Source organism: Pseudorca crassidens, chromosome 19 (assembly GCF_039906515.1).
Source record: "Pseudorca crassidens isolate mPseCra1 chromosome 19, mPseCra1.hap1, whole genome shotgun sequence".
NCBI lineage: Eukaryota > Metazoa > Chordata > Mammalia > Artiodactyla > Delphinidae > Pseudorca > Pseudorca crassidens.
The window spans coordinates 53417089-53429241 of record NC_090314.1 but is presented as its reverse complement, the minus strand read 5'-3'; the positions used below and the strand labels follow the sequence as shown (position 1 = coordinate 53429241).

Below are 12153 nucleotides of genomic sequence, written 5' to 3'. Positions count from 1 at the left end.
TTACAAATTTGCTAAATTTTCTGTGAACTTATGAGTTTATTTTATTTTTTACGTATATTCCAGTACATCTGTCAAATGCTATCGATATTTTTTCCAGTGCTCAGATAATCTGTTACTTTTTTAAAAAACATTCCTCTAGCTCCTGTTGGGCTCCTTGGTCTCTGGATCTGGTACATGGGTGACTTGTGTTTTTTCTTTTTCTGTTTCTCTCTGTCTGTTTCTCACTGTCTCTCTCATTTCCTGGATCCTTTGTTGCCTTCTTTTGTGGCCTGTTTCCCAAGAAGAGGAACATGAGATACAGGTTTTGTGTTTACATGTCTGAAAAGACCTGTATTTTACCCTCAGACTTGAATATCAGGCTGAAATTATTTTCACAGAGGATTTGAAGGCATTGCTCTATTTTGTCCAGCTTATAATGCTGTTGGGAAATCCAGAGCTTTTCCCATTCCTGATTCTGTGTTTGTGATCTGATTTTTCTCTATGGATTTTTCTTTGTCTTTCTTTTTTTTTTTTTTTTTTTTTTTGTGGTGCCATGCGGCTTGTGGGATCTTAGTTCCCTGACCAGGGATCGAACCCAGACCCCGGCAGTGAGAGTCCTAACTACTGGACTGCCAGGGAATTCCCTGTCTTTTGTTTTTTAACAATTGGATTATGATGTGTCAGGGTGTCCTTGGGTTAATCCTGTTTGTGGTTCACTGAGCTCCTGGAATCTGTTAGTTTACATCGCTGACCAAATTGGGGAAGTTAACAGGCATTATATCTTAAACTACTTTTTGAGCTCTCCACTTACTTTTCTCTTTCTGAGACTCTGATGACACTAACATTAGACCTTTTGTTATTGTCCCCCAGTCCCTTTAGGCTCCTTTCTTGGGAGTCATTCCATTTCTACAAAGAGGAATCTCGAATTCTCTACCAGGGCGGGATTGTTCAGTGGTGGCCAGGAGGAGAGGAGAGATGAGCTGATATACTTTGTGGAAGATAGTATTTGAGAGGGATAGTATATTGAGAGGGAGAGTTGGGGCAGAGTTAGTATTAATACATGGAAAACAAGGAGACTGAAAAACAATTCAAGAAAGATGTCATTTTCATACACTACTTGGCTCAGCATTGAATAATATTTCCATAGGCATTACTAATGTAAAACACTGACTATTAATTTAATAAAAATGTGATGTGGTTATGTTGGGAGAATAGGGAATGGGGGAGTGGGATGGTGGCTGAAGAGAGGACAGTTCTGTCCTCTGAGAAGTGAGGCTTGGGATGTGGATGGAGGGGTGTAAGTTTGGATCTTAACAAACGGCACCATGAAACAGAGGAAAACTTCAAGTGAGCTTTATTAGGGAGCGCTCCCAGGCGAGGTTCACTGGTCCGAGAGAAAGGGGGCCAGAGAAGTCGCGCCCGGGCGAGGGTTGGGCAAGATTTTATAGGGGAAGAAGGGAAAGGGGTGTGGTGAATCTGGGAGGGCGCAGGGTATTCCTTATTTGGTGGTCTTTTCGGGTATCCTGGGGGACCGTTAATCCCGCCCCTGGAAAGGCGGGAAGGCTGGGCTGGTTTCAAAATCCCCAGGTCAGTTCCTGGAACTGGGTGGTCTGGAATGTCTCCAGGGCAGTTTCTGGAACTGGGTGGTCCGGAGAATTTCGTTCTGATGCAACCTGTGAATCTGATTGTGTTCCCCTGCCTCAGGCCAGTTGGCCTTACAGAGGGGCAGGACTGCTGCTGTTTTGTTGAAAGCCTTGTGATGCTATCTGCCTTAAGCCAAGTATATATGTATAACTTTGAGTTTAAAGAAGCCCATGGGAATGCTCTGGTTAAAAGGGAGAGGCTGAATATCCTAGAGCATGGAGTTTAGTGTCTGAGAAAGTGGAACGGTCTGGAATCCAGAACATAGAGTGGAAGAATTAGTCACAGTTTGGAGGAGAATTAGATAAAAGACTTAAGTATTCTACCTATCCAGTAGTCTAACCTCTTCCTTTGAAAAAAATGCTTTCTGATTGAAATTAGAGACACTGTTGAAAAGTTTCCTACAGCTGTTAAAGTGTGGTCTGTGGACCACTGGGGGTTCCTGAGACCCCTTCAAGGATCCACGGGGTTGAGACTATGTTGTAATAACATTAAGATGTTATTGGCCTCTCACTCCCTCTTGCGAGAGCACCGGAATCACAACTAACTGCTGAACAGTCATCGACAGGAAGACACTGGAACTCACCAAAAAAGATATCCCACATCCAAAGACAAAGGGGAAACCACAATGAGATGGTAGGAGGGGTGCAATCACAATAAAATCAAATCCCATAACTGCTGGGTGGTTGACTCACAAACTGGAGAACACTTATACCACAGAAATCCACCCACTGGAGTGAAGGTTCTGAGCCCCACGTCAGGCTTCCCAACCTGGGGTCCGGCAACGGGAGGAGAAATTCCTAGAGAATCAGACTTTGAAGGCTAGTGGGATTTGATTGCAGGACTTTGACAGGACTGGGGGAAACAGAGACTCCACTCTTGGAGGGCACACACAAAGTAGTGTGTGCATCGGGACCCAGGGGAAGGAGCAGTGACCCCATAGGAGACTGAACCGGACCTACCTGCTAGTGTTGGAGGGTCTCCTGCAGAGGCAGGGGGTGGCTGTGGCTCGCCGTGGGACACTGGCAGCAGAAGTTCTGGGAAGTACTCCTTGGCATGAGCCCTCCCAGAGTCCGCCATTAGCCCCACCAAAGAGCCCGGTAGGCTCCAGTGCTGGGTCACCTCAGGCCAAACAACCAACAGGGAGGGAACTCAGCCCCACCCATCAGCAGACGAGTGGATTAAAGTTTTACTGAGCTCTGCCCACCAGAGCAACAGCCAGCTCTACCCACCACCAGTCCCTCTCATCAGGAAGCTTGCACAAGCCTCTTAGATAGCCTCATCCACCAGAGGGCAGACAGCAGAAGCAAGAAGAGCTACAATTCTGCAGCCTGTGGAAGGAAAACCACATTCACAGGAAGATAGACAAAATGAAAAGGCAGAGGACTTTGTACCAGATGAAGGAACAAGATAAAACCCCAGAAAAACAACTAAATGAAGTGGAGATAGGCAACCTTCCAGAAAAAGAATTCAGAATAATGATAGTGAAGATGATCCAGGACTTCGGAAAAAGAATGGAGGCAAAGATGGGGAAGATGCAAGAAATGTTTAACAAAGACCTAGAAGAATTAAAGAACAAACACCTAGAAGAATTAAAGAACAAACAGAGATGAACAATACAATAGCTGAAATGAAAAATATACTAGAAGGAATCAATAGCAGAATAACTGAGGCAGAAGAACGGATAAGTGACCTGGAAGACAGAATGGTGGAATTCATTGCCGTGGAACAGGATAAAGAAAGAAGAATGCAAAGAAATGAAGACAGCCTAAGAGACCTCTGGGACAACATTAAATGCACCAACATTCACATTATAGGGGTCCCAGAAGGAGAAGAGAGAGAGAAAGGACCCGAGAAAATATTTGAAGAGATTATAGTCGAAAAGTTCCCTAACATGGGAAATGAAATAGCCACCCAAGTCCAGGAAGCGCAGAGAGTCCCAGGCAGGATAAACCCAAGGAGAAACATGCTGAGACACATAGTAATCAAATTAACAAAAATTAATGACAAAGAAAAATTATTGAAAGCAACAAGGGAAAAATGACAACATACAAGGGAACTCCCATAAGGTTAACAGCTGGTATCTCAGCAGAAACTCTACCAGCCAGAATGGAGTGGCACGATATATTTAAAGTGATGAAAGGGAAGAACCTACAACCAAGATTACTCTACCCAGCAAGGATCTTATTCATATTCGACAGAGAAATCAAAAGTTTTACACACAAGCAAAAGCTAAGAGAATTCAGCACTACCAAACCAGCTCTACAGCAAATGCTAAAGGAACTTCTCTAAGTGGGAAACACAAGAGAAGGAAAGGACCTACAGAAACAAACCAGTAACAATTAAGAAAATGATAATAGGAACATACATATCGATAATTACCTTAAACGTGAATGGATTAAATGCTTCAACCAAAAGACACAGGCTCACTGAATGGATACCAAAACAAGACCCATATATATACTGCCTACAAGAGACCCACTTCAGACCTAGGGACACATACAGACTGAAAGTAAGGGGATGGAAAAAGATATTCCATGCAAATGGAAATCAAAAGAAAGCTGGAGTAGCAATACTCATATAAGATAAAATAGACTTTAAAATAAACAATGTTCCAAGAGACAAGGAAGGACACTACATAATGATCAAGGGATCAATCCAAGAAGAAGATATAACAATTATAAATATATATGCACGCAACATTGGAGCACCTCAATACATAAGGCAACTGCTAACAGCTATAAAAGAGGAAATCGACAGTAACACAATAATAGTGGGGGACTTTTAACACCTCACTTACACCAATGGACAGTTCATCCAGACAGAAAATTAATGAAACACAAGCTTTAAATGATACAATAGACCAGATAGATTTAATTGACATTTATAGGACATTCCATCCTATAATGTCCTATATTACGCTTTCTTCTCAAGTGCACACGGAACATTCTCCAGGATAGATCACATCTTGGGTCACAAATCAAGCCTCAGTAAATTTAAGAAAATTGAAATTATATCAAGCATCTTCTCTGAGCACAGTGCTATGAGATTAGAAAGCAATTACAGGGAAAGAAACATAAAAAAACACAAACACATGGAGGCTAAACAATGTGTTACTAAATAACCAAGAGATCACTGAAGAAATCAAAGAGGAAATCCAAAAATGTCTAGAGACAAATTACAATGAAAACACAACGATCCAAAACCCATGGGGTGCGGCAAAAGCAGTTCTAAGAGAGTTTATAGCAATATGACCCTACCTCAAGAAACAAGAAAAATCTCAAATAAACAATGTAACCTTACACCTAAAGGCACTAGAGAAAGAAGAACAAACAAAACCCAAAATTAGTAGAAGGAAAGAAATCATAAAGATCAGAGCAGAAATAAATGAAATAGAAACAAAGAAAACAATAGCAAAGATCAATAAAACTAAAAGCTGGTTCTTTGAGAAGATAAACAAAATAGATAACCCTTTAACCAGACTCATCAAGAAAAAGAGGGAGAGGACTCAAATCAATAAAATTAGAAATGAAAAAGGAGAAGTGGGGCTTCCCTGGTGGCGCAGTGGTTGAGAGTCCGCCTGCCGATGCAGGGGACACGGGTTCGTGCCCCGGTCCGGGAAGATCCCACATGCCGCGGAGCGGCTGGGCCCGTGAGCCATGGCCACTGAGCCTGCGCGTCCGGAGCCTGTGCTCCGCAACGGGAGAGGCCACAACAGTGAGAGGCTCGCGTACCACAAAAAAAAAAAAAAAAAAAAAAGGAGAAGTTACAGTGGACACCACAGAAATACAAAGCATCATAAGAGACTACTACAAGCAACTCTATACCAATAAAATGGACAACCTGGAAGAAATGGACAAATTCTTAGAAAGGTGTAACCTTCCAAGGCTGTACCAGGAAGAAATAGAAAATATAAACAGACCTATCACAAGTAATGAAATTGAAACTGTGATTTAAAAAAACTTAAAATAAACAAAAGTCCAGGACCAGGTGGCTTCACAGATGAATTCTATCAAACATTTAGAGAAGGGCTAACACCCATCCTTCTCAAACTCTTCCCAAAAATTGCAGAGGAAAGAACACTCCCAAACTCATTCTACAAGGCCACCATCACCCTTATACCAAAACCAGACAAAGATACTACAAAAAAAGAAAATTACAGACCAATATCACTGATGAATATAGATGCAAAAATCCTCAACAAAATACTAGGAAACATAATCCAACAACACATTAAAAGGATCATTCACCATGATCAAGTGGGATTTCTTCCAGGGATGGAGGATTCTTCAATGTACGCAAATCAATCAACGTGATATACCATATTAACAACTTGAAGACGAAAAACCATATGATCATCTCAATAGATGCAGAAAAAGCTTTTGACAAAATTCAACACCCATTTATGATAAAAACTCTCCAGAAAGTGGGCATAGAGGGAACCTACCTCAACATAATAAAGGCCATATACCACAAACCCACAGCAAACATCATTCTCAATGGTGAAAAACTGAAAGCATTTCCTCTAAGATCAGGAACGAGACAAGGATGTCCACTCTCGCCACTATTATTCAACATAGTTTTGTAAGTCCTAGCCACGGCAATCAGAGAAGAAAAAGAAATAAAAGGAATACAAATAGGAAAAGAAGAAGTACAACTGTCACTGTTTGCAGATGACATGATACTATACATAGAGAATCCTAAAGATGCCACCAGAAAACTACTAGAGATAATCAATGAATTTGGTAAAGTTGCAGGATACAAAATTAATGCACAGAAATCTCTTGCATTCCTATACACTAATGATGAAAATTCCGAAAGAGAAATTAAGGAAACAATCCCATTCACCATTGCAACAAAAAGAATAAAATACCCAGGAATAAACCTACCTAAGGAGGTAAAAGACCTGTACTCAGAGAACTATAAGACACTGATGAAAGAAATCAAAGATGACACAAACAGATGGATATACCATGTTCTTGGATTGGAAGAATCAATATTGTGAAAATGACTATACTACCCAAAGCAATCTACAGATTCAATGCAATCAACCCCTATCAAATTACCAGTGGCATTTTTTGCAGAACTAGAACAAAAAAATCTTAAAATTTGTATGGAGACACAAATAGCCAAAGCAGTCTTGAGGGGAAAAAGTGGAGCTGGAGGAGTCAGGAGTCAGACTCCTGACTTCAGACTATACTACAAAGCTACAGTAATCAAGACAATATGGTACTGGCACAAAAACAGAAATATAAGATCAATGGAACAGGATAGAAAGCCTAGAGATAAACCCACACACCTGTGGTTAACTAATCTATGACAAAGGAGGCAAGGATATACAATGGAGAAAAGACAGTCTCTTCAATAAGTGGTGCTGGGAACACTGGATAGCTACATGTAAAAGAATGAAATTAGAACACTTCCTAACACCATACACAAAAATAAACTCAAAATGGATTCGAGACCTAAATGTAAGACCAGACACTATAAAACTCTTAGAGGAAAACATAGGAAGAACACTCTTTGACATAAGTCACAGCGAGATCTTTTTTGATCCACCTCCTAGAGTAATGGAAATAAAAACAAAAATAAACAAATGGGATCTAGTGAAACTTAAAATTTTTTGCAAAGCAAACTATAAGCAAGACAAAAATCAACCCTCAGAATGGGAGACAATATTTGCAAACAAATCAATGGACAAAGGATTAATCTCCAAAATATATAAACAGCTCATGCAGCTCAATATTAAAGAAACAAACAACCCAATCAAAAAATGGGCACAAGACCTAAATAGACATTTCTCCAAAGAAGACATACAATGGCCAAGAAGCACATGAAAAGCTGCTCAACATCACTAATTATTAGAGAAATGCAAATCAAAACTACAGCGAGGTATCACCTCACACCAGTTAGAATGGGCATCATCAGAAAATCTACAAACAACAAATGCTGGAGAGGGTGTGGAGAAAAGGGAATCCTCTTGAACTGTTGGTGGGAATGTAAATTGATATAGCCACTATGGAGAACAGTATGGAGGTTCCTTAAAAAACTAAGAATAGAATTACCATATGACCCAGCAATCCCACTACTGGGCATATATCCTGAGAAAACCATCTTTCAAAAAGACACATGCACCCCAATGTTCATTGCAGCACTATTTACAACAGCCAGGTCATGGAAGCAACCTAAATGCCCATCGACAGATGAATGGATAAAGAAGATGTGGTACCTATGTACAATGGAATATTACTCAGCCGTAAAAAGGAACGAAATTGAGTCATTTGTAGAGACGTGGATGGATCTAGAGACTCATACAGAGTGCTATTACTTTTAAATGAATAAAGATATATTTTAAAATTTTCTCATCTAAATTTTGAATATAGTAAATGCCGATAGGTACAGCCACATAAACAAAAGTTCTTTGGGACACTCCACGATTTTAGAGTGTGAAAAGGTCTCAAGACCAGATAAATTTCAGGACTTGCTGGTCTAGAGTTATTTGCTCTAGAAGCTCCTCCTGAAGTGAATAGGTAAACCCAGAATGAATAGGTGTACAGGACCCCTTGTCCACAGGGTGGGTCTCTTTTCCACAGAATCACAGCCTGGGCCTGAATAGGAGCACAAGATAAAGCAGTAAGAGGGCAAGAGAACCATAGGTGCTGAAATAACAAACGTGGATGAAAGGAAACAATCACGGGGCCAGTGATGTTAATAAAAACAATTTTCTCTAGAAAGGTGAAGAGTTGTGGCTTTTCAGTCTATTCGGGTGCCTTAGCGGTTCCATAAGTCTGGCTAAACACAGGTAAACCTCATCAAGCCCTGTTGTGTTGTCTTTAGTCAGAGGTGACTTTGAAGTGACTTGTGTGAGAGGAAACTCTGAAAGAGAGATTTAGCAAGGAGGAAATGCACAAATAAAGAACTTTCTCCTTCTCATTGCTTTCCCAGATCCTCTGTCAATGGGTCCTCAGAAAGCCCTGGAAACCATTGGTGCGAATTTACAGAAGCAGTACGAGAACTGGCAGCCAAGGGTAAGTTCTTTATTTGCTTTCCTTTTTCTTTCTTACAGGGAAATTTAGTTTCTTGGTTTTAAACAATCTTTGAATCCAGATCCTCACCTCATATAATCCAGTGATTGGACACTCCCCGTGGCAGGCTTGCAACCCCTTTCTGTCTGTTGATGTGCTCCATGGATTCATAATGAAGCACATGCCCTAGTATGAGCCATTAATTGGATGGTCTGTTATTTATTTTGCCTACGCTTTCCCCTGAAATATTTGGAAAAGAAAAAGTGTTTTTCATGTTACTCTTAAATCGCGGTTTTTATTTTACACAGGAAATGTATTTTCAGTCATTTTCTGCAACCTCAACTACTTAGAGCTATTTCTCCCATCTTCAATTTTCAAATAGTTGAGGAAAAAAGCAGTCAACATTCAAAAGGTGACACCTGTTATATGCTTTGCCTTTGATTCAAAAGGTAAGGTTCTTTTTAGGGAGTCAGTTACCAGTTACTGTGTCTTCTGTTGCCTATATCTTACCATTTTTAAAAAAGAAAAGTGGTATAGAATATAACAACTCTGTCAGATTGCCTTTAGATCTCAAGTTATTTGTAAACCGCCCGAAGACATATTTTATTTAGTCTTTCTCATTAACTAGTTTGAGGATTTAATAATTCTAATAGAAAATTAGAAATCTGGGGTGTTTATGGAGGTGCCTTTCCATACAGCTTTGTGTGATGCTGGTTCTGGAATTATCTATAGGACGTGACAAGGAGGGGGTGGTGAGCAGGTGGCCTTGCCGGCATGCCTCCCATGGGTCTTTGCTTCTCCATTTCGGGCGTAAGCCTAATGGGAATGTCTTGGAGAACCAGCAAACACTTGCCTGTCTGGCATTTTCGTTCGTGGATTATTTATCCACGTGATCTGGATTTAGGAATTCTTCATGGATTATTTACATTCCAAGAGAAGAGAATGGCCAGGAATAAGTTTGTTCCTGCCTGTGATGGTGCCCTTGGTAATTTTTTTACTGTTGCTTATGGTGCCAGGTGACTAATGTCACAAAATATCTCTGTGCCGCTGCTGTGTCCTTGTGCTTTGCATTTCTAACTTTTCAAGTCAGTAGTAATGGACTCTTGTCCTTCCTTCCCCCCTCCCTTCCCCTCCCCTCCCCTCCCCTCCCTTCTTTCTTTCCTTCCTTCCTTCCTTCCTCCCTTCCTCCCTCCCTCCCTTCCTTCTGTGTGGCATGTGGGATCTTAGTTCTCTGACTGGGGATTGAACCTGTGCCCCCTACAGTGGAAGCGTGGAATTTTAACCACTGGACCGCCAGGGAAGTCCTTGGGCTCTTGTTCTTTAGAAGGCAGTTTCTTAGTGGAGATTTTCATCTATGTCTAAAGGCTTTGCTTTTTCCTCCCTTGAATTTGTTACCTCTTGGTGGTTTATATAAAAATTCAGTAGCATTTTTCTTGAGAGTACAGTGTGTTTGGGGCTTGGATGAGGACCAGAAAGATATTTAGATGGTGTGTTCCTTTAAAAATAGTTGAGATGCCGCATGTTATCAGTAGAAAATAGTTTCCTTGAGGACTTTGAAGGTACTCCAGGCTAGACAGGCACTTAGGGGTGAGTGAGAGGCGTAGACAGACCTTATCGTCCACGTGGGGCAACGTGCACAGGTAATACCGGAAGACACGATGTCACTGGCAGATGGAAGGTTGAGAACCAGCACTACTAAAATTTAAAAGAATGCCTTTCTGACTTAGCTACTTCTGACCCTCCTCTGGGTTTGACTTTATGCTTTTGCTCTTTGCTAGACACATTTGTTTAAAAAAGAACGTGACCAGATCTACTGATTGTATTCTTCATAGGAAGGGTCTCTGCTGTTTTAATTACTTTCTTCCTTTTAAAGAATTATTATATAGAAGATACAGTCTTTTAGAATGCATATTTAGTATATCAAGACATTATATGTTCATTACATTTGGTGTGGTGTGTAATTTTTGTGCGTGTGTTTGTGTGCTAAGAGTTGATTTACTGCTAGCTTTATTATTAGTTTAGCTTGGTAGGTATTAGTAAGTTCATGCTAGCTGACAGTAAATGGAATCTTCTACACTAGGATTATTATTATTTTTAATCTAAATTTCTGTCTATGAGCAGATCTCTTCCATGCTATCAGGAAGAGGCATTAGCGTGTAAGGCAGGTAACATTATATAGAGAGAAATGATTGCAGATCCAAAAATGACAGTGTAGAATCACATATAGGACAGAGAAATTACCTTCCCAGGATAGTGGGAGGGCTAACCTTGGGTGGCCAGTAGCAGTACAAAGGAGTATAGTCCTCTGGGTAGACGGTTGTTAGTCTGAGAAAATTTGTTAAAGTTAGTGAGATTTCAAGAACAGATCTATAATGTAATTTTTTGAAGGAGAGAGAGTTCAAAGGGCTGATGAGGGAGAATGTTTACAGATTATTGGATGCCTAGGAAAAGGTGCCAGCGTACCAGTGTGGGGTGGGATTCCATCTGGGTTGGTTTATAAAGTAGAATTGGAATAAAGTATCAGCTATAGCCTAGAAAGAAGCAGTTCCTGCAGACAGGGTGAGATCTTTTGCCTGCATTCAGGAAGCAGACACAACAATGAATCCTTAATATTTTCTTTTTTGAATGCCAAGACCATTACATTCATTTTTAAGTACTATAAAAATGTTTAAAATGTTGCTACTACAGACTCTTAGTGGGACTTATATATTTCAGAGACAAGCCTAAGGTAACAGTGCAGCGGGATGCCTGACTGGCTCGCTGGTATCAGTCATGGGGCTGTGCAGTATTCACTGGGCAATAATGGCACGTGTCCTGGTGCAAGTGCACGCTTCTCTGTTCTGCACCCCTTCACGTGGGTTACGGGAGAGGGAGGGAGGCCTGGCATCCGATGGTGTGGTTTTCAGAGTGTGGCAGCCTCATGCTTCCTCATAGAGTTTGCACAAAACGTGAGGCAGTCACCAAGCTCAGATGTTTGTGCATGGGCGCCTGGTTCCTAACTATAAATCAGGGTCCTTTGAAACATTGCAGAGCAAAACACACACCACTTCATTGCACTCTACAGGGCTCTCGAGTTTTCTGCAGTAATAAAGAGAGGTTGGTTGCATCTGCAATAAAACAATGGGAACGTTATTAAATTTCTAGACCTTTGATGTAGATACCCATAGATCTGGTTTTCTCTCTCTGTGTCCTGTACTGCAAGACTCACAAAGGTTGGGCCACTGGAAATAAGGTCATTTTCATTAGTGTTTGCAGAAATCTTTGCATGCCTCCACGTTGCCATGGATGGGAGCAGGCTGGGGAATCCTGTGACTTCCATCTCGTCCAGGGAGTGCAGAAAATCAACCACTGAAAACCTGTCAGCATCTTAAGAGTGATACCTTGATGAGCTGATATCCTTCCTGGTTAAAATCCTTCTGGTTTTTCCTCTTTACTTTTCTAGCTTTAACTATTAAAGATTAAACATTTTGATAAAGGTGATTTGGGGTCAAGAAGGAGTTTAGAGAAA

At 40.9% G+C, this 12153-nt stretch overlaps 1 protein-coding gene across 6 annotated transcripts in view; it reads left to right on the top strand.

Annotated features, from left to right (window-relative positions):
- Nucleotides 1-12153, top strand: part of RPTOR (regulatory associated protein of MTOR complex 1) — a 342781-nt gene that overhangs the window by 89936 nt on the left and 240692 nt on the right. For all 6 annotated transcript variants that reach the window (XM_067715878.1, XM_067715876.1, XM_067715877.1 and 3 more), the window contains exon 3: nucleotides 8566-8648. In XM_067715878.1, the coding sequence (XP_067571979.1) occupies nucleotides 8566-8648 (83 nt within the window). The remainder of the gene's footprint in view (nucleotides 1-8565; nucleotides 8649-12153) is intronic.